The sequence below is a fragment of the Mercenaria mercenaria genome, chromosome 2 (assembly GCF_021730395.1).
Source record: "Mercenaria mercenaria strain notata chromosome 2, MADL_Memer_1, whole genome shotgun sequence".
Classification (NCBI taxonomy): Eukaryota; Metazoa; Mollusca; class Bivalvia; order Venerida; family Veneridae; genus Mercenaria; species Mercenaria mercenaria.
In genome coordinates this window covers 28,242,068-28,265,317 of record NC_069362.1, presented here as the reverse complement: position 1 = coordinate 28,265,317, position 23,250 = coordinate 28,242,068, and the positions used below count along the sequence as shown (strand labels likewise).

At 38.4% G+C, this 23,250-nt stretch overlaps 3 protein-coding genes across 3 annotated transcripts in view; 1 reads left to right on the top strand and 2 right to left on the bottom strand.

Annotated features, from left to right (window-relative positions):
• Positions 1–5,925: 5,925 nt before the first annotated feature.
• On the bottom strand, positions 5,926–9,870 carry LOC123546068 (uncharacterized protein K02A2.6-like). The gene has a single exon (XM_053524963.1). It carries the CDS (start codon positions 9,868–9,870, stop codon positions 5,926–5,928), a length of 3,945 nt encoding a protein of 1,314 aa, XP_053380938.1.
• Positions 9,871–14,849: 4,979 nt separating this feature from the next.
• LOC123562061 (uncharacterized) lies at positions 14,850–19,001 on the top strand. Its single transcript, XM_053524959.1, has one exon. The coding sequence runs from the start codon at positions 14,850–14,852 to the stop codon at positions 18,999–19,001; it is 4,152 nt and encodes a 1,383-aa protein (XP_053380934.1).
• A 1,449-nt stretch (positions 19,002–20,450) lies between these two features.
• The window catches only part of LOC123563576 (post-GPI attachment to proteins factor 4-like), a 58,430-nt gene continuing 55,630 nt past the window's right edge, over positions 20,451–23,250 (bottom strand). The window contains exon 3 of the transcript XR_008369054.1: positions 20,451–21,175. The gene's annotated coding sequence lies outside the window, so the exon portion shown is untranslated. The remainder of the gene's footprint in view (positions 21,176–23,250) is intronic.

The following is a 23,250-nucleotide window of genomic DNA, read 5'->3' as shown; positions in this document are numbered from 1 at the left end:
ATCCATAACAGTGGTGGGGGATTTAGCTGTCTTTCAGACTGCCTTGTTCAAATGCTAAGTGTATTGTTACAGTACAGATTTGATAGTAGCTTGTCCCTTTTACAGGCCAAAAGAACTAAGAATAGAAGTACATTTTAAACATTTTAATGTTTTTCGGAGTCGCTAGAGTTAAAAATGAAAAATGAAAAAAACAAACTTTAGGTGAATTCTTCGGATGAACTGCTGGCTGGAAATCCATCATGCCTGGTCCATAACATCATTGTAAGGTCATTCCCAAGTTTTTCAAATGGATGCACTTTGCCCTTTTTTAGGGGCCGCTTGAAATAAAAGATAAAAATTGAACCGCTTGATGGATCTTCATCAAACTTGGTTTGTAGCATCATTGTAATGTTTCCACATTGTCTCTTTAAGTGGGTACAAATTAGAGAAAAAAAATAATGGTTTTTTTAACAACTCTGTTTAATAAATTTTTGTTTAAAGGGTATTCATTTTTAATGCGTATTAGCAAAATACAGAAAAAACCTTTTGAATAACTTTTTTTAAGGAACTGCTTTAAGGGATTTTCACAAACTTGGTTAGAATCAATGTCCTCGTTAGGTGAGCGACTTAGGCCCAATTTGGCCTCTTGTTTCTCTTAGATTATACGAGGTAAGAATAGGATATTCATAAGTTTTTCTTAGTTTTAGCAATCTAGCAAATAAACCTATATAATGATTCCTTTCAAGCATGGTATGAAAACCAAATATAAATCATGCAGAGTCGGCTTTCATTGAATCTGTTTATAAGAGGTATATATAATGAAATGCACAGTACCCACTCATGCCCATTAACATCGGCTCAAATGGAACTGCAACTCGTATGTTGCTGACTTCTTATAACGTGCCCTTTAAGTTTGTGTATTTGAAACCTCATCTGAGGGATAGAATTCTTTCTTGTGAGAAAGTCATCAAGCTGCCGTTGAAAATCGGTGATTTACTAGTAACCCTGTCACCCCATTGTGTTTGAAATAATTCCTGGATAGTCTTCTTTCACCATGAAAGGTCGCCCTATGTCTAAGACTTGTGTGTGTCCTTAAACTAACCATTACTAGTATTGACTGATTAGATGAACTCCATGATCCTAGAGGAACAGAGAAAATACAATAACACTGAGTCGGGGATATTTTTTATGGCCTCAACTTGATATGTTAACTGCTATTTGATAGTCAATAAACTTCTGAAAAGTACAGAACGCAACCGGTAAAATTAGTAGCAGTCTTGGTTTGGATAAGTCTGTTCTGAGAGGTAACGACATGTGCAACACCCGTCCACCTGCACCATCTTAAGCGGAATGGTTGAATTAAAACTCTATAATCCCAAAGAACAAGAAAATATAACATCGCTTTGACCTATCAACGTAATCCATTTGCAAAAGGTATACTTAATGAATGCAATTCCATGCCAACAGATAAAAGATGAAAAGAAAATTTAAAAAACTTGGATTTCAAAGGAACTTTACTTATCCCTCGCCAAAAGTGAAAGAGATATTAGTAGGTAATTGTCTAAGTCTGTAACACATGACAGGAGCATAACTCCAGAACTATAGCAAGGAGTTTGTTAAACCTTCACAAATGGCAAAGACCATTGAGAAGTGCTTTGTACAAGAACCCTAAAATTACCTGATTACTTTTTGAATTATCTCCCTTTTTATGATTTACTCCTAGCCCTTTTACAAAATTTACTACGGCAGAGAAGGGCAAGTGATTTGAAGATAGCGACCTTAACTATTTTGCCACGGAGACTCCTGGCCCATACAAATGGTCAAGCGATACACTTTCTGATAAACTTGAGAAGTCATCGCAAAATGCTTCACGGAAAGTTTAGTGAAATAATTTCACACAACTCAATCTTTGTGTGACCGTCTACCAAGATTATTCAAATTATTTCAATTCGTCAAAAAACGTGGCCACCAGAAGTTGGTAAGTTTTTCCATTATGTATATAGTAGAAACTTAAAATATCTTCTTGTTTGAAGCTGGCTGCTGGCCTGATTTCAAAATTATTTCATTCAAATTGTCCTTGTGTGACGTTCCACAAAGAATGTTCAAAATATTCTGTTCCGTCAAAAACATGGCCACCAGAGAGGATTGTCAGTTTTCCCTATATGCTTATAAATGTACATAAGAAACTTTCTTTTCTGAAGCCATAATATCTTGAGCTTTGATATTGGCATGTGATATAAGGGTTTGGCTCACTACCGTAATTGTTCAAATTATTGGGTAAAAATGACCACGCCCCTAGGTGTGACATGTATATACTATATGCTTATATACAAAAACATGGATAATCTTCTTCTCTGAAGCCATGAAAGCTAGAGCTTTGAAATTTGGTATGAGATACATTCCTTAATTGTTCAAATGATTGCCCTAGGTTCAGAAATGGCTAGGCACACGTGTGCGACATGTATATAATATAGGCCTAGGCTAATATAAAAGAAACTTTGAATATCTCAATCCAGGGATCGTGGGTTCGAGCCCCACTGGGGTCGCAACCACGACTTCTCATATGATACCAGTACTGGTTTTTCAAGGAATCGGACTGGAGAATGGTTCCAATAAGCTTGAAGCTTTCATAACAATCGAGCTAAAAGAAATCAGTATAAACTTAACTAATATCTTCTTCTCTGAATCATAATAGCTAGAGCCTTGATATTTATTTAAAAACCTAACTCTGTACTTGAACCACTACGTTATAAAACATTTTTGAAGCCTTTTACACAGGTGAGCGCTTGTCAACGACCCTCTTGTTGCCCATAAAATGACAAAACAAAGCCACCTTATATACAAGTATATCAGTTTCCACTACTGTTTCATGAAAAATAAGAATACAATGTAAACACATGGGGTCTGTTGAATATGAAATACATCTAACAAATGGAATGACAAAAGCTTATAATGATAAAAGCACACATTCTTTTAGATTTACATGGTAATTTTCCTATACTAAAACAAATGCAGGTATCAACCAAATTAAAGAATCTATTAAAATAAGAATCGAGTTCAACCGTTAGGACAGGGACGGCTATCCCCTACGAGCTGTCCGCTCGAACAAAAAACTACATTTAGCTCCATATCTATGACCTAGTGAGCAAAACAATTATTAAAGTCAAGTACTTAACAAACCAGAATGGTATTTTTGCTATGCTTGCCGTCAGCCTTGGAATTCCTTTGATCACGTCAGTGCTGATTAAGGGAATGCAAATAGGTTCTCAACAAAATCCCTACATGCATGCGTGTTTCTATCGCCAATTTCTAACTTTGAAAATGAACAATGTGTTGAGTTAAAAAATAAAAAAAAACTTCCGGTCTTGAGTTTTTGAGGATGCTGTAGTCTTTCCTATACCACTGTTTGTGTCCATGGTGTCTGACAGCCAATAGAGAACAACATTGGGCTAGGAAAGATACAGTATTCCTTTGACTTGAGATGAAGATTTGATCACACTTTAGCCATTGGAACTGAAAATATTAACTCCACATAGGCACTACTTATTTTAGATGTGTGTGTTGTTAACAGCATCAAAAGACACAATCTAAAAGAAAATTAATGGCAGGACCATTTTCTTTAAAAGAACTAGAATTCGATATTTAGAAAAACTAAAGGCAACGCCGCTGAAATTTTATTATATGCTTAGATGACTGTATACTTAACTTCCCTCTCGCAGTTTGGATACAATAAATAGGTAAGTTCTTTATCAAACTCATTTCTACCACTGCCTTTTCGAAAATTTCCATTCTGATATTACAAAAACTGACAGTATGTGTCGGAAACAAATTTTGTTTCTTATAATTAAATAAATGATGGAAAACAAACGAAACTTAAATTTGTGAGTTGCACAGAACAATGTTACACATTCGAGTATTAGAGTGCATATACGTCGTATTTTCAAGAACTGTAAGCTATTATATATAAATGATTTTCAGTGTATGGGCGGCTGTGTTCTTTGAACGTGACTTAGATTTGATTTTTATCCTTCCTTTTTTACTTTATCATACTACACATAGTTTAAAAGTATATCAATCGTACATAAATCAGAATTTAAAAAGTAACAAAAATGCATTTTTTGGTGCATTGGCATTAAAATAAATAAAATTGATAAATGGTCAAAATGATTAACAGCTTCTGTGAAATAGTTTTGAAATATGATTTTAATTTTTCTTTGTATTGAGTAAAAAGTATTTTGAAACGAACATATAAAACAAGACTACGTTTGATGAACAACTGACAATAATAACTATTTCTTTATTATTCAGATTACATTTTAACATGTAAAAATGAATATACTGGCTGTGAACCAGTATAGCCGGAAAATGTTCCATATTTCGCGGCCATTATTTTCTTAAAAAATATTTGACATGATTGAAGCCCACAAACTTCTCTTCCTTCTGCATCCGATGTTGTAATCAGCATCACACTGTGACGTAAAATATGGGTTCCATGGGATCACAAAAAGAAGTATTTTCCCCGTGAGGTAAATCAGGAGCCGGGAAAATCTTTTGACGATGGTTTACACAGTTCTCTATCATTAATCTCTCCAACAATGCACATGAAATATAACCTGACTTTCAATAGCAGCTACGAAAGCAAAGAGAGGCTAACTCTCAAAAACTCAAATTTCGTCATTCTTGATAATTCAAAAGATATACAAGTGTATAAAATTAGTGCAAAATCAACAGCCCAGTATTTTATGTATTTTTTTTTCCGAAAAATTAAAAGTAAATGTTATCAGCAGAAAATCAACAGTTTGATTATTTCTCCCCTATTTGATACCTTTACAAGTCAAATGCTATCTTCATACTCCGTTAAGACCGAAAGTTGTTTTGTCTACATCATAAAACCTAACGTTATACAGATTTGTGGAACATTGGAGTGTTGTAATCCAAATAAAACAATTGCGTGAAGAACGCCCAAATAAAGCGGCTATTACATATGTCCGGAAACGGGTCCTGTCCGGATTGTTGTTCCCAACCAGTACATAGGGATGTGAAATCATCTGTCGCACGAAGAAGTGTTCATATTTTAAAAATACCCGTTATAAAACTAAAGTAGAGTTGAATTAATATGGAACAGGCGCGGATAATTTACCGAGTTACAAGTGAATTATTTTGAACGTTGATATCAATCATGAATGTGATCCTACAACTTTACAGTGCTACTGGCACAACCCTCCTCCTTTCACATCCTGGGCTTGGGACCAGGCAATGGCGGAGTTAAAATCAATATGAAGTAGTCAACAATGATTTAAATAAATTAGTTAACGTAAAGTTCACGGCAGAAATATACCCGGAACAAATACAAATGTTCATAAATATGTAAAGGCGTCTGTCCGAAGCTCAAAAAATAATTTATATCGTTTGGCAAGAGGCCTTTGCATAGTAAACTGGATCGTGTTTTCACGTATAAAGGCTTGCTTTAAAAGGGCTTTCAAAATGGGGGACTTTGCATTTATGTTTAAAGAGTTAATCTCTGCATTATATGATTAACAACAAATATCGTATATATGAAAATAGATTTACTCAAGCCGCTCGCATACACTAAACTGGCTCACCATCGCATGCGCAATATCGATGTATTACGTACGACATACAAAGCATCCTGGGAAGGTTATCAAATACTGTTACATCTTTTCTCTTTTACGGAAAAGAAGATAATACTGAACTGAATAGCTTAATTAAATAAGTATTTATGATTAAAGTTAAAGTCATTACTTGTTTCTTTGCTAAACGATTTCTAAATTAATATTTACAAAGTCAGTAACAATCACACTTGCATACGTGTTAATATTAAGAATTCATCGTTTATCAGTTAAATGATAGTCTTATACTTCAATGGCATTCGTACAATACGACCAGATCTTGTCTGCGTTACCGGTGTTGCAGGTGTTTCTGAATTCACTGACTGACCGATTGTTTGCGGTATACCGTTTCAGTTCGAGAATCTGTCTGGGGCAACAACTCTTGGTCGTTTATTTTCGGATCTATCTCTACAGTCTCCTCCCTTTGTTCATTGAAAAGTTCACTCGTCCGTCGGAGATGTTTTCTATTTCGGTTCACTACCGTGCCATTTTCTCTCAGAACGTTGTAAGACCGCGTTTGTGGTTTTTCGACAACAGTTCCCTTTTCCCAAGTTTTATTTCTTTCATTCGGCTGTATTCTCACCGTATCACCAGCTCGCAAACAGTCTAATGGCTTCGCAGTCCTGTTATAATAGTAGGCTTGTCTGTCTTTGCTTTTCTGAAGTTTAGCCTTAACATTTGACGGTATGCTAGGCTGAAACTGATTTGATCTCTCCGGTAGTAATGTTCGTGTTTTTCTGTTCATCAGCTGCTGAGCTGGACTATAACTTGTAGCCTGTTGAGGTGTATTCCTAAAATTTAAAAGTGCTAGCATCGGGTCTGTATGCGAATGTTTTGCTTTTTTCATAATACGTTTCGCAGTCTTAACTGCATTTTCAGCTTTTCCGTTTGATTGTGGATACCTTGCAGATGAAGTCACATGCGTAAAATCCCATTTCCTTGAAAATGATTTAAACTTTTCTGATTTGTAAACACTTGCGTTATCTGAGATCACACGTTCAGGAATTCCATGCCTTGCAAAATGCTGTTTCAGCTTGGCGACTATTTCCTTCGACGTTGTTTCATACAGTCGATCTATTTCAAAGAAATTACTGAAATAATCTACAGTTACCAAATAGTCATTGCCATCAAACGTAAACACGTCAGTTCCGACTTTTGCCCAAGGTCTGTCAGGAATACTGTGACTGATTAACGGTTCTTTACTCTGTTTTCTTTCTAATGATTGACACGTGTCACATTTGCTTATGAAGTCTTTAATTTGAGATGTTATATTTGGCCAATACACACAGCTACGAGAGCGTTTTAAACAACCTTCAATTCCAATATGCGAATGAAGTTGATCTAGAATTTCTCTACGCATACTTTTTGGTATGATGCATCTATCACCGCGAAATATAATACCGTTATCTACCGATAGTTCATCCCGGACAGAATAATACGGCTTTACTTCTCTCGGCGCTTTATTCCATCCATTCTTAATACACTCAATCAGCTTTACCAATGTCTGGTCTTCGAGCGTAGCTTGCTTGATTCTAGTTTGTCTTTCAGACGAAACTGCCAAATAATCTGACAAACATGTAGCTTCTATCTCTTTCTCATAGTCTGTTAACAGTACGTCTTCCAGGTGCGTAGCACATCCATTAGCTATGTAGGCTCTTGAAAGCGTATCAGAAATATACATGTGTTTGCCCTTTTTATAGCAAATTTCATAGTCATAAGTCTGCAATTTCAGTAGCATCCGTTGGAGGCGCTTTGGTGCCCGAAAAAGCGGTTTCTTACTTATAATTTCAAGTGGTTTGTGGTCACTTTCTATAAAAACTCTCCGACCATATGTGAAATGGTGAAATTTCTCAAATGCAAACACCACCGCTAGCAGTTCTTTTTCGATCTGCGCATAGTTTTGCTCTGTTTGTGTGAGTGCACGACTTGCATATGCAACTGGTTGTCCCTCCTGCAGTAATGTTGCACCGAGTCCACTTTCAGAAGAGTCGCACTGTATTACTGTTTCAAGTTTAGAATCATAGTAGCGTAATACTGGCGCGTTGCACACTGACTGCTTGATTGTGTCAAACGCTTCGTCATGTTCGTGTGTCCAATTGAACACAGCATCTTTACGCGTAAGTTGTCTTAACGGTTCGCACATCTCGCTAAGCTTATCGAGAAATTTTGCTAGGTAGTTGACAAGACCTAATAACCGTTGGACAGCTTTTTTGTCGGTTGGCTTTGGCATTTTCGTAATAGCTTCAATTTTCGACGGATCTGCTTGTACTCCTTTGTCCGTGAGTAAATGTCCTACAAATTGCATTTCAGTTTTATGAAGCTGAAATTTGTCCCTGTTTAGCTTAATGCCTCGTTCTTGACACCTTTCAAGTAGTTTCTGCATGTTGTTGTCATGATCGCGCAAAGCCTCTTCGTAGGTTTCACCTTTGCCATAAATTATAATGTCATCAGCGATCGCCTTAATACCCGAAAGACCTGTTAAGTTTTGTTCAAGAAATTGCTGAAAGTATTCTGGCGCTGGAGATATTCCAAATGGCATTTTCAACCAACGATATCGCGCAAATGGCGTTTCAAATGTTGTGAGATAACTAGATTTCTCATCGAGCATCACATGCCAAAATGCATTTTTGACATCACACTTGCTGAAAACTTTTGCGTTACTTAGCTCTGGTAGCAGATCTTCCACCACAGGTAACAAATAGTGACTTCTCTTTAAGGCTTTATTCAATGGTTTAGGATCTATGCAGATGCGAAGTTTTCCATTGGCTTTCTTGACAACTACTAAACTCGAAACCCAGTCTGTTGGTGTATCGCCTTTCGCAATTATTCCCCTTTTTTCAAGTTGATTTAGCTCTCGTTTCAATTTTTCTTTCATAGCTACCGGTACTCTGCGTACAGGCATTTTCACAGGTTTGACTGTATCATCTATTTCCAAATGTAAGTGGTTTTCAAACTGACCTTCACCTTCAAATACTGACGCAAATTTTGTTTCAATTTCATCCATGGTTAATTGAGGTGACGTTTTCTCCAAGTCTACGGGACAAATGTTGTGATATTGTATCTTAATTAAATTCATTTTCTGAATTGCTTGTGAACCTAACAACGGTGTGCTGTCATTCTCAATTACGACAAACTTCACCTTGTAGCGTTTCCTAGTTTTTGGATTTTTCAGCAGTAATACGCACGTTCCGCAGGATTTCATTTTTGATCTATTGTACATAGATAAAGTTGTCTGCGTGTGTTCTAATAGTTCATCCGGTACATACGATCTAGAAATAATATTTGCTGTTGCGCCACTGTCTAATTGAAACTTGACAGTTTTCTGTTGATTAACGAGCAGCATGTTTGCAAATATTTTAGCTTGAACTTTTCCGCTGGAATTGACTGTCAAAACTTCATCATCACTTTCAGACTCCGACTGTATGTCAAACTGTTTCACGTGCGACCTTTGAAATTTTGTTATTGAACGACACTCCGAAGCGTAGTGATTAAATTTTCCACATTTTTGACATCTGATCCCATAAGCGGGACAATTTCCTGCAGCACAAAATTTCCCACAATATTTACACTTCGATTTCCTCGCTGAAGATTTCTTACGATCTGCTGTAGGTTTCCGTTTAGGTTTTACGACCTGAATATCTTCCTGAAAAGATGCACCTTTGTTCAATGACTGTATTTTCGTAGACGACGCTTCCGAAGCTCGGCACATGTCTATACATTTTTCCAAAGTTAATTTATCTTCTTGTAAGAGGCGTTTACGCAATCCATTGTCTCGTATACCCAATACTAATCTGTCCTTGATCAATTCATTTTCTAACGCTCCGTAATTACATGTTTTAGACAACTTCCTCACTTTCGTCAAATAGCTGTCAAAAGTTTCTGACTCACTTTGAGAAGATGTGTGAAAAACATATCGCTCATATGTCACATTTGTTTTTCCGACACAGAAGGTTTCAAACTTATTCAAAACAATATCGATATCATCCTTTTGTGAGTCGTCTGCAAAATCAAACCCATCAAAGACATCCATCGCGTCTTGTCCTATGCACGTAAGAAATGTAGCTGTTCTTAAGTCCTTCGATTTATGTATAAGTCCGGCTGCTTTCTCATAGTTAGTCCAAGAGCGTTTGAATTTTTTCCAATTAGTAGCTACATTACCGTCCATATCCAGTTTCTGTGGAAAGGGTATCAGCGAAGGCACAGCCGTAGAGCTATGAGACGGTGCGTCTGCAGCCGCCGGTGCTTCCTCATTAGCGCTCATGGTTAATTACTTAATTCACTGCTGAGATAAGTAATAGTAGTCCTCTGAATCGGATGATTAACTTAGCATTGTCTCATAAGCATGTATTTAGTCCATTTACATCTGACACCATGTTTAAAGAGTTAATCTCTGCATTATATGATTAACAACAAATATCGTATATATGAAAATAGATTTACTCAAGCCGCTCGCATACACTAAACTGGCTCACCATCGCATGCGCAATATCGATGTATTACGTACGACATACAAAGCATCCTGGGAAGGTTATCAAATACTGTTACAATTTACTAGGAAACACTTGCCACGTGGTAACTTAAAGCTCTGATTGATTGGTTGTTTAGCGTTCCTTGTGGCGTGCAGACCGCCATCTTGTTGACAGCGCCATCTTTTATCGTCTCACGACACACTGAATGATGGCTGCCAGAGTTATTGCTGTTGATCCGAGAGATCCGCACACGCTGGTGCTGGTAGAGGACGGTGCATCTTTCGCCCGACTGTCGGACATTGTTCGAGGGAAGGACGCCCGAGAGTGTGCTGTTCTAGGCGATCTGGGCTTCACTTTCTATTCACCGGCAGTTGCTTGTGTGGTAATCTACCAACTTCGCCAGGAGGGCATACCCTTCAAGGTGTTCATGAAGGTGTTGTGAATCTGCGACCAGACAGATTCACCTAACGGCCTTTTTAAGGGCCAATCAAACCACCGAAGGAGATACCTCAGTCTGTTGTCAGTTGAATTGCCCAGTTGTGATCCGGTTTGCTATATAAAGGATTCCGGTCATAATGTAATTAAAATAATGCAATAGAGCCTTTATATGGTAAAGGGGATCCCATTTTAACGTATAGAGGCTAGCTGCACAAAGGCTTTCAAATATGTTGGCATTTACCTTATTCTACTGATGCTTTTGTTCGGAGCCTTTGTATGGCAATCGGGGTCAAGTTCACTTAAGAAGGCTTCTTATACATAGGCTCTCAGAATATTGCGCTTTGCCAAATCTCTCGCCTACCTTAAGTTACTGATATGTTTTCGTTCAAAATGATTTTTAAGTGCTACTGGCACAACCCTCCTCCTTTCACATCCTGGGCTTGGGACCAGGCAATGGCGGAGTTAAAATCAATTTGAAGTAGTTAACAATGATTGAAATAAATAAATTAACGTAACGTTTAGGGCAGCAATAAACCCTAATATACAAATGATCATAACAAAATCAAAGATTATTTCAACGATTTATCACAGGTATGCTTATAGATAAATAAATTAAAGTATGTACAGTAGTTAAACAAAAATAATTTACGTTCAGGGTACCAATAAACCCTGAACAAATGATCATAACAAAATCAAAGATTATTTCAACGATTTATCACAGATATGCTTAAATAACTTAATTAATTGAAGTTTGTACAGTGATTAAGCAATCTTTTTTTAGGAATTTTTACTATTTTCTGATTATTTTTACTTTTTTTTGGTGACTAGTAAATCACTTAATTTACATTATTTAACAATAATTCAAATAATCATAATCAACCATACTAGTCTTTTTTTATTATTTTAATAAATAAATTTACTAACGTTTAGGGCAGCAATAAACCCTAAAAAAATAAACAAATGATCATAACAAAGTCAAGGATTATTTCAACGATTTATCACAGATATGCTTATTACAGTGATTAAACAATGATTTTTATGATTTTTTTCTATTTTATGATTTAGTTTTTGCATATTTTTTTTGGTTACTAGCCAGTCACAAAATTTACATTATTAACAATAATTTAAGAAATGGTAATCAAACAGACTAGTATTTTTGTTTCATATTTTTCTTTATTTCCTGATAGTTTTTTTTCTGTCACTCATTCATTTCACTTATTGGGCTCTTTGAATTTTTTTAACACCTCTGTCCAAACCTTGTCCTTTATATTTGTTGGTGTCAGGTGCGACCAACGTTCTGTTAAGTTGTCATCGTGTGACAATTTATCTTTATTGCCGAAACTTTCGGTTTCTTTTCCAACAGAAACGCTTCTGCAATTTCGCCAGCAAAATCTGTACGAAATTGCAGAAGAGCTTCTACTGACCACGACCTTCTGGTGGTTCCCTTCCCAGAAACATTGCTCACGGAAACTTGCTTTTCGGCATAACTGTCGTCATCATTATTGTCAGTAAAGGTTGCCACTATCCCTTGTTGCCACCTGTCCAGAATTTCATCTTTGGTAAAGGGCTTAATATCACTTACAAAACCTGACTGCTCAACGCCCTCACCCACTTCTGAAAAAACACCACCCAGCACAGAGTCCACTATTGACCGGCAGATTTCTTCAGCTCTTGTTATATTTCCGATGACAGAGTTAATTATGGACAAGCAAATACCCTTGCCATTTTGCTCACTTTTATCAGTGCTGACACTTTCTGAAGAGCTAGAGATTATGATTTTACATCTTTTAGAGGGTGGTGCTTGTTCATTGCACAAATCCCCCTCATCCTCCGGGGGCCGATTGAGGAGGGTGGCAATTCTCACAGCATTCCCGGTCCCCGTGGCATGATCGTATATCCGTTTTTCTACAGAAGCGGAATGTTTCAACTGCTTGGCGATTCTTTCACGCATCTCGGGGAACCTTTCACCCAGAGTTGATGCAATACGTTTTCTGTTATCCGTAGTTGTGTATGGACCATACCTGTCAGACATGCCCGTCTGCTTCCACACTTGCTTGAAATCGGTACAGACACGACTAGAATTATAATTGTTTCCCTCCGATGATACAAAAGGGTATTTGGCCCCAGGGAAGTGTTCAGAAACATAGTTACACAGGTTGATGAGTGCCTCGTACTCCCTTCTTGAAAGTGGAATTTGAAAAGGGCCCTCATACGAGGTTTTGTGGTCTGCCACTGAAATGACATACCATTGTTTTTTCCCCCTCTTGTGCTTGACAGCACCTTTCACTTCATTTATCGTCATGTTCGCAACAGCCCCCGCCCTGGCGCCACTGTTTAAGACCATTCTTGATATTAGAAATCTTTTAAAAGAAACGTTTGCGGACGTTACTTTTTGCTGCACAGATGCTATGCCCCCCTTCATTAAAGGGTGATTGAAAATTTCATCAATGTTTATATTCATGATGGTGTGTCGCTTTCTGGACATTTTCAATTTGCGTTCTTTAGTTCGCATTTTGTTTAGGGTTTTCAGACACCCATTCAGGGAAGATTGTATCTCAGGATATTTGTTTGAGGGCATAAGCCCTTCGCTGGTGAGAAATCTGGCGTATTTTTTCAGGTTTATCATAACGTTGTAGCCCCACGAGGCCGATAGCGTGGCTGACTTTATGTATGTTTCTACAACGGAGGGATTAAATATAGCACGAACCAGGCCTGCACCTCTATTGTATTTTAAGTATCTCTCGATACACCGAGCATACTCCAAAGCTCTATCTTCTACAACAGAACCACCCTTAAATGAGGTCAAATACTTATAAAACTTAACTGTAACCTCTGACAGGCCAGCAATAGATGACCCATGTGATGTTTCAGGAGAGGCCCCTGACGGTCCAGCAACAGCAGGGGTGTCGTGATAACGTTAACGTTGCCGCCAATTTATGTATACGTCGGACGTCAGATATTGACGTCATGTTGTTGAGTTGTTTATGCAGAATTGAATAAAGGATCGAACTGTTAAGACGCGTAGTACTCTATCTTACAGAAATTCCACTATCGTATGCACATTTTTCTGGTGCCGTGACCAAACAACAAAGATGAATTTACAGAAACATATAGCACAGAGAAATGCTCAGAAGAATGTTATACACTATTATTTAGCGAGAATAGAAGACGCCAAAAGCGCCGAGAACATTTCACTGATCGATTTCAACGGAATATTTGAAAAACTCACGTTAAAAGTGAAACAAATGGAAGAAATGAACGAGAAGATTGCAAATCTTACGGACAGCGAAGAAATTAACGAAGAAATTATACAAACCGAAAAGTATATGTTGGACTTAGACCTTAAAATGAGACACCTTAGTGACTTTAGAGATAAACAGATTCGTACAGATGTACAACAACCGCAGTTTTTCCCCACTGATGGTCAGTCAACTCTTCATGTGGAGTCGCAGCAGACATTTTCCTCTGAATTTTCGCAGTCCGCAACTGACAGATCGTCACAGAGCACTTCCGGTTTTCAACAAGCACAGTTGAATGTAAATGCACATCCTTTCGTCAGTCAGAATGTAAGTAACAATTCATTTCAATTTCATAGACTGCCAAAGTTGTCTGTACCAAAATTTAACGGTGATATTCTTAAATGGCAAGGTTTCTGGGATTCCTTTGAATCAACCATTCACCTGAATACCAATCTCACAGACGTACAGAAGTTTACATATTTACAGTCTCAGCTAGAGGGCGTTGCAGCACGTACTATAGACGGTTTTGCCTTAACAAATTCCAATTATTTGAGAGCCATTAGTTTACTTAGAGAGAGGTTCGGACAACAGCATAAGATTGTACATACCACCATGCAGGCCTTGATACAACTACCGGCGCCATTTAACACGCTTAGCAGTTTACAAGCGTTCCATGACAAAATGGAAACGTACATTCGAGGGTTAGAATCAATGGGGCAGAATCAAGAAAGTTACGGAAGCCTGTTAGTGCCAATAATTTTAGACAAATGCCACAAGAGGTCAGAAAAAATCTTGCACGAGAACACGGCGACAATGACTGGAAGTTAGAAGAACTTAGGAGTGCCCTGAGGAAAGAAGTCCGGATACTTGAAGTCGGAATTCAAAGCTATACACCGGAAATAAACGATTTCATACCGACATCGTCTTTTTACACTGGAGCGTTATCAAAGCAAAGAAGAAAGCAAAATAAAGACAAAACAGAGATAGATTTCAATACAAACAGAAAAAATAAATCAAATGATATCATTTGTGCATTCTGTGAAGAATCACATAAATCTATTGACTGTACAAGGTTTCCTGATACGCTGTTAAGAATGCAGAAAGTGAAAGAAAAACAATTGTGCTTTAATTGTTTAAGAAAACACCGGGTCATAAACTGCACGTCACAAAGAAGATGTCTGGTCTGTAAAAAGAAACATCATACTAGCATATGTAACAACAAGAGTAAAGAACACAACAGTGGCGGGAATGTTCCGGATGTACAGTCATCAAAACCGGAAACGGCAGTTCTACATTCATCTACCCAAGAAACTTCCCATGGTGTTTTACTGAAAACAGCCATTAGCAAGGTGACTTCCGGTAACATAACAAGGGATACTCATATCCTGTTTGACGAAGGAGCACAGAAGTCATTTATCACCGAGACGCTAGCACAAGAATTGCAACTATCCACATCCGGTACAGAAACCTTACACTTAGCAACGTTTGGTAACCAAGAACAACAACTAAAACATGTTGATTCCGCAACGGTGTACCTCATTACAAACCAGAAAAAGAGAATACCGATCAATGTATTAATAGTGCCTACTATATCAGTACCTATTAGTACCAGTCTACACAACACAGCGTCCCATTTACCTTACCTGAGAGGACTGAACCTGGCACATCCGGTTAGCGGCGATGAGGTATTTACAATTTCTCTGCTGATAGGAGCTGACCATTACTGGGACGTCATTGAAGATCATATTATACGCGGATGTGGACCAACTGCAGTGAAGTCCAAGATCGGATATCTTTTGTCGGGACCTGTGAATGCATACTGCAACAATACTACTAGTAAGATGAACCACATATTTAACGTTATGACCACACGTGCACGAGATGAAAACGCTATAGAACGTTTCTGGTCGCTCGAGAGCATAGGTATCACTCCGTGCAAAGACGAGCATGAGAAGACGGATTACTTGGCGCAGTATCAGCAGACGTCAATTGAATTTACAGACGACAAGTACACTGCAGCCCTTCCATGGAAATTAGACCACGACCCACTTCCAACAAATTACAACATCACAAAGAAAAGAACTGAGAGCACGATTCGCAGACTAAGCCAGGAACCTGATATGCTAAAGAAATATGGTGAAATTATATCAGAGCAAGAGAGACGGGGATTTATAGAAAAGATTAACGATGTTGCACAAACTTCAAATGCAGTCCACTATATTCCCCACCACCCTGTGCGAAAGGAATCATCTACCACTCCTATTCGTATCGTGTATGACTGTAGTTGTAAACAGTCATCTAGTCAACCTAGCCTGAACGACTGCCTGGAGTCTACAGCACCTGTGCTGAATGAATTAACGTCTATATTGATGCGATTTCGATTGGAAAAGTACGCTGTAGCCACAGACATAGAAAAAGCTTTCCTACATGTGGGACTACAAGAAAAAGACAGGGATGTTACCCGGTTTTTGTGGCTCACTGATCCTAGTGATCCTAAATCTCAACTTTGCACATACCGATTCAAAGCAGTGTTGTTCGGCGCGACGTGCTCACCGTTCATTCTTAACGCCACTATTCTCAAACACTTGGAATTAAACAAAACAAACAAAGCAGCCGAGATTATAAAGAGAGATTTATATGTTGACAATATACTCTCTAGTTTTGAAGAAAAAAGAGATCTACTCACCTATTTCCGTGATGCACGTGATCTGATGAAATGTGCCAGTATGAACTTAAGATCGTGGTCTTCTAACAACTCCGAACTAAAAGCTATCGCCACACGAGAAGGAGTCATAGATAGAGATGAAGTAACCAAGGTACTAGGTATGTGCTGGAAACCGGAAACAGATTCCATGGCATACAGACATCACAAGATACCAAAGTTAGACTCTGTAACCAAGAGGGACATTCTAAGATATTCATCACGAATTTATGATCCACTAGGTCTGTTAAGCCCGGTAACAGTAAGGGCAAAATTACTTCTTCAGCAATTATGGAAAGATAAGTTTGATTGGGATGTACCGTTACCACTAGAGGTGCAAGATAAATGGAACAAGCTGGCTGAAGATCTGAACACAGTTACAGATACAGAGTTTTCCAGACAGTACATACGGCAGTCAAAGCATAAACAGACCATAAATAATTCAAGAACAAAAAGTACTCTCCATGTATTTGTCGATTCCAGTCTCAAATCATATGGAGCAGCAGTATACATAGTGAACGCAGATGGATCCAGATTGGTGATCGCGAAAAATCGGGTAGCTCCCGTGAAATCCATGACATTACCACAGCTCGAACTTATGGAAGCAGTAGTCGGCGCCAGATTAGTTCAACACGTACAAGAATCCTTGAACATTTCCGACGTCATCTGCTGGTCCGATAGCCAGATTGTGCTTCATTGGTTATCAACATCTAAACCACTGAAACGGTTCGTGCAGAACAGGGTGATAGAAATACAAACACTTACTAAAAATTACCCATGGCACTACTGTCCAACATATGATAATCCTTCAGACCTTCTAACTCGTGGTATTCCTGCTGACCAGCTCTTACAGAACGACCTATGGAACAGTGGGCCGTCATGGATACAAAACCAGTCCAACTGGCCTGTTTGGAAACCAACAGAGAATGAAATGCAGACGACAACAAAAACGCAGACGACAGTTTCGGATATCTCGTTGCCCTCAGATGCCACAAAGATGAGCGTAGTATGCAGTATAAAGTGTAGCACAAATGAAGGCATCCATCAAGTAATCAACATAGAGAAATACAGCAAATACTTCAGACTGTTACGTGTAACTGCCTACTTATTACGATTCATAAGCAATTGCCGAAATACACAGACAAAACTTACCGATGAATTAACGACAGCAGAAATCGAAAGAGCAGAGATAAGGTGGCTAAAATGTTGCCAAGAAAGTACTTACCCAGATGAGATGTCCAGTTTGAAGTCCAATACCACCAAAAGATTACCACTTGTCAAACAATTGCGTTTATTCGTAGATAAAAGCGGTATTATTCGTTGTGAAGGACGTATACATAACGCGCCATTATCCGACGTCACCAAATTCCCCTATTTGTTACCGAAGAGACATCCACTTACACGCCTGATTGTACTAGACACACATGAGAACCAGTTACATGCAGGAACGAACGCTACTGCTACCCAGTTAAGGCAGAAGTACTGGATCCCAGCTACCAGGCAGTGCGTAAAATCTATCCTCAGGAAATGTACAATATGCAGACGAGTACAAGGAAAGCCGTATAGAGCGCCAGATCCACCACCATTACCAAAAGTAAGAGTAGAAGAGTCTCCACCGTTCACTGTGACTGGAGTTGATTACACAGGTGCGTTATACGTAAGAGACCATTCCGGAAGCGTAATAAAAGTATATGTATGTTTATTCACATGTGCCAATTCTCGAGCCTTACATTTAGAGGTTGTACCAGACCTGTCCAAAGAGTCATTCCTACTAGCTTTTAGGCGTTTCGTAAGCCGGAGATCAGTTCCGAGGGTCATGATGTCAGACAATGCTACAACGTTTACAAGTGCGTCAGAAAGCTTGAAACATATTTTCCAGTCAACTCAAGTCAGAGAAACATTAAGTAGAAAAGGCACAGAATGGAAATTCATTCCCAAACGAGCACCATGGTATGGAGGATGGTGGGAGCGACTAATAGGTCTCACAAAAATAGCGCTGAAGAAAGTTGTAGGATGCTCCCTTGTTACCATGGAAACACTTCAAACGGTAGTTACGGAGATCGAAGCCATGCTGAACGACAGACCGTTAACTCAGATGTCATCAAGTGTCGATGACATGGACCCACTAACACCGTCACACCTTCTCTACGGCCGGAGACTTACGTCACTTCCGTATAACACAACTACCTTAGACTTTGAAAATTCATCCAAATTTGACGAACATTCTGCGGTTACAAAACAGGCAAAATTACAATCAAAGCTCCTTGACCATTTCTGGAAACGGTGGAGAATGGAGTACTTAACAGCATTACGTGAATCTCACCGTAAATCAGGAACGAATGAACAGATGATAGCCGTGGGTGACGTAGTACAAATCCACGATGAATGTCCACGGAACCGATGGAAACTAGGCGTTGTTGAGCAGTTAATTACCGGAAGAGACGATCGTACCCGAGCTGCTACAATTAGAACTGCGAACGGAACTACAACCAGACCAATAGTGAAATTATACCCACTAGAATGTGTGAACTATAGAAACACTTAAACATTACGAGTGTAATGTGAAGAGATGTCAGATTCATTAATCATAGTTAGTTATTATTGCGAAGTGGTTCATTTTCATAAATTCGCGAATATACTGTGACAGTTAAAAAGACACGCTAATTTGAAGTTTATTTTAATTCAAGCATGTTTAGAGTTGTACTATTCCTTAATACGAAACCGTGACTTGTGCATTCTGCAGGATATTAAATGTGACTTTTTTTTGTAAATTTTTAGATATTTCCTTTATCTGAGCATTCATTTTATGAAAAGACACTAGAGATATCATTATGTCATGGTGTTTTGCAAAATATATCATTTAGCGGCCCCCAGGATGTCGTGATAACGTTAACGTTGCCGCCAATTTATATATACGTCGGACGTCAGATATTGACGTCATGTTGTTGAGTTGTTTATGCAGAATTGAATAAAGGATCGAACTGTTAAGACGCGTAGTACTCTATCTTACAGAAATTCCACTATCGTATGCACAAGGGGTCTCTCCTGAAGTGGGGTTTCCTGAGACGCCAGTGAGGACTTAAGATTTCTTTGATTTTTTAGTAGAGAGTGAATCAAGATTGGAAATAGAGTAAACAGAGTGGCTGTCGTCATCAGACGCATTAAGAGATTCGTCTGAAGGAGGCATTTTGTTTGTCCCAGACCCGGGTTTTTTTCCCTAATTCCGGGATCTCCCAGCTGATATCTGTGATGCGTTTAGCATCTTTTGCCATAACTAACGATGCTCCTCTTGATTGAGCGTGACAGTTTCTCAGGTGCAGAGGTACCTCTTCAATCACAGAGGGGCAACCACGTACGGGGCATACTCTATAGTACCCACCTCTGTATTGTGTTTTCCCTCAGAGTTTTGTATGGTTCGCAAAAAGTTTGCATAAATATTTACTCCCCAGTTCTTTCTGGTGTTGGTTCACCATATGTGGTGTCAACCTTTGAATACTTTTGTTACAAACTGGGCAGTTAAAATAACTGCGTACCATTTTCAATGCTCCCTCCACAACCCCCGCTCCAAAAACAAAATATGCTAAGGCCTTTGTACAGTAAAATATATATATATATATATATATATATATATATATATATATATATATATATATATATATATATATATATATATTTCCACACTAAACTGGTGCAAGAACCCGCCCCCCCCCCCTCCCCCTCTGAGTAAGAAAATTAAGTATTATTTGTATTATTTCTAGATTGTTACAAAAAACAATTCGCTGTAAAAATCTGCTTTTGATAATATTTTTTTGAATTTCTGTCCGGGACCAAACATTACGTCTTCACGCTATAAAAGCTGAAAGTGGACTGAAATAATAACAACTTTGCAATGGAGTGTTGGAATTTGATAAATAAGGTGTCAAAATATTCCTATTAAAACAAACAAAATGGCATTTTATACATGTAAATCTAACGAGTGGTTTAAAAGTAATTGCCAGTAATTCAATTTGTTGTTTAACGCCGTATGAACATCTCTGTTTTATGCCTGGAGCCTTTATATAGGAAACTAAACCAAATTGCTATTACTTTTTAACCGCTACATCGAGTTCCAACTTGTATAGCTGGTTAAATGACAAACAAACACATATATTATACATTTCGAAGCGACAAGTGGTTTTAAAGTTATTTGCAATACCGCAACCGTTTGTTTAACACGGCATGAACACCTGTCTTTAGCTGCAATTTCATTGCAATTTAATAACAGTTGTTATGACTCAGTAAAAGTAGATATTATTTTGCTTCAATTTAAAAAACAAACAAAAAGACATATAGCACGTTTCCGTAGGACAAGTGGTTCCAATGTTATTGCCAAAACTGCAATTCGTTGTTTATATCTTGCCTGGGGCCTTTATATAAGACAATATCAATTGTTATAACTTTTCAACCACTGCACCGATTCTTTTTCTGTAGGTACCTACATGTTGCTGCTTCAATGACAAACAAACACATATATCATGCATTTTATAGGATAAGTGGTTTTAAAGTTATTGACGATACCGCAATTGAATGTTTAACGCCGTATGAACACTTAATTCTTGACTGTAACTTACTTACCGCTGTTATTATTCCATTAATGTTTATACAGTTTTGTTTCTACTTAAAAGACAGTGCTCGTTTCTGTTTTCTTCCTTTCTTTTCTGTATCTTCTTTATTTCCTCTCTGTAAATGAAATTATTTATTTACAGATATTGGCTTGCTGTACAAAGGCCCTAGTATTACTGCACTTTGTCAATTCCTTCGAGGCCCTAGTATTACTGCACAATTCTTTAAAGACCTTTGTACGGGAAAAGGCCTTTACACAGAGAACGGGATCTCTTTTCATATTTCAAGGCATCCGGTTCACCTGAAGCCTTCATATAGTACTTATACCTTATTTTCTTATATAAAGGCCTTGCTGTACAAAGGCCCTAGTACAACTGTCCTCTTAACTCAGTAGGGAGAGCATTTGTCTACAGATGGCGGGGTCTACAGTTCGATGCCTACACGGGTCGTATGTTCTTCTTGACTATAAGATAAAAGGAATTGTCTCTGACATTATTCGTCCTCACATCTGTGATTAATCATGCGGGCAGGGGCCTCCGTGGCCGAGTGGTTAAGGTCGCTGACTTCAAATCACTTGCCCCTCATCGATGTGGGTTCGAGCCTCACTCGGGGCGTTGAATTCTTCATGTGAGGAAGCCATCCAGCTGGCTTACGGAAGGTCGGTGGTTCTACCCAAGTGCCCGCTCGTGATGAAATAATGCACGGAGGGGCACTTGGGGTCTTCCTCCACCATTAAAGCTGGAAAGTCGCCATATGACCTATCATGTGTCGGTGCGACGTTAAATCCAAAAAAAAAAAAAAAAAAAAAAAAAAATAATAATCATGTGGGCAAGTTGTCACTTACTAGTGTATTAATGCTACAACATTCAGTAACACTACTAAGGTTAACTGTCCGCCGTAACAGCACTGAAATATGGTTTAAAACGCCGTAAACATAGAAGTAAAAACAACGCCTTCAAGGCGTAAACGGGATCTCTTTCCCTATGTAAAGGCTTCCTATACATCAGGAGCCTTTACATTGTACTAATATAAACGCTTTTCTGTACAAAGGCCCTAGTATTACTGCACTTTATCAATTCATTCAAAGTTTTTCTACGGGAAAAGGCCTTTACACAGAAAAACGCGTTATCTTTTGCTATATAAAGGCGCTACACAAAGGCCCTATTTTTATTGTCCTCTTAGCTCACGAGGAAAGGCATTAGTAAACAGATGGCGGAGTCTACAGTTTGATGCCTAGGCGTTTTGTATGTCCTTCTTGATGATGACATGAAATGCATTCTGTCTGATATTATTCGTTCTCCATCTCTGACTATCCATGTGTGCAAGTTGGCACTTACCAGAGGAGTAAAGCTACCACATCCAGGAACACTGCTAGGGTTAACTACTCGCCGTAACATGATAAATAATATGGTTTAAATCGCCGTAAAACATACAAGTAACAACAACACCTTCAAGGCCATATATGGGAAAAAGGCCTTTAAAATGTAAACGGGATCTCTTCTCCTATATGAATGCCTCCAATGCATCTGGAGCCTTTATATAACACTTACACTTAGCTTTCATATATAAAGGCTTTGCTGCAGGGTTAGGGTTAGTAAGACCCTGGTATAACTGCACTTGGTGAATTCCTCCAAGGCCTTTGCATGGGAAAAGGCCTTTACACAAATACGGGATCTCTTTTCCTATTTAAAGGCCTCCTGTACATCGGATGCCTTCATATAGTACTAATGCCATATTTTCTTATATAAAGGCCTTGCTATACAAAGGCCCTAGTTTTACTGCACTTTGTCAATTCTTTCAAGGCCTTTGTACGGGAAAAGGCCTTTGCACAGAAAACGGGATCTCTTTTCCTATTTAAAGGCCTCCTGTACACCGGAAGCCTTCATATAGTACTAATACCATATTTTCTTATATAAAGGCCTTGCTGTACAAAGGCCCTAGTTTTACTGCACTTTGTCAATTCTTTCAAGGCCTTTGTACGGGAAAAGGCCTTTGCACAGAAAACGGGATCTCTTTTCCTATTTAAAGGCCTCCTGTACACCGGAAGCCTTCATATAGTACTAATACCATATTTTCTTATATAAAGGCCTTGCTGTACAAAGGTCCTAGTTTTACTGCACTTTGTCAATTCTTTCAAGGCCTTTGTACGGGTAAAGGCCTTTGCACAGAAAACGGGATCTCTTTTGCTATTT

Coding starts and splice junctions, on each gene's coding strand:
- LOC123546068 (XM_053524963.1), bottom strand. CDS start 9,870: ATGAGCGCTAATGAGGAAGCACCGGCGGCTGCAGACGCACCGTCTCAT.
- LOC123562061 (XM_053524959.1), top strand. CDS start 14,850: ATGCAGAAAGTGAAAGAAAAACAATTGTGCTTTAATTGTTTAAGAAAA.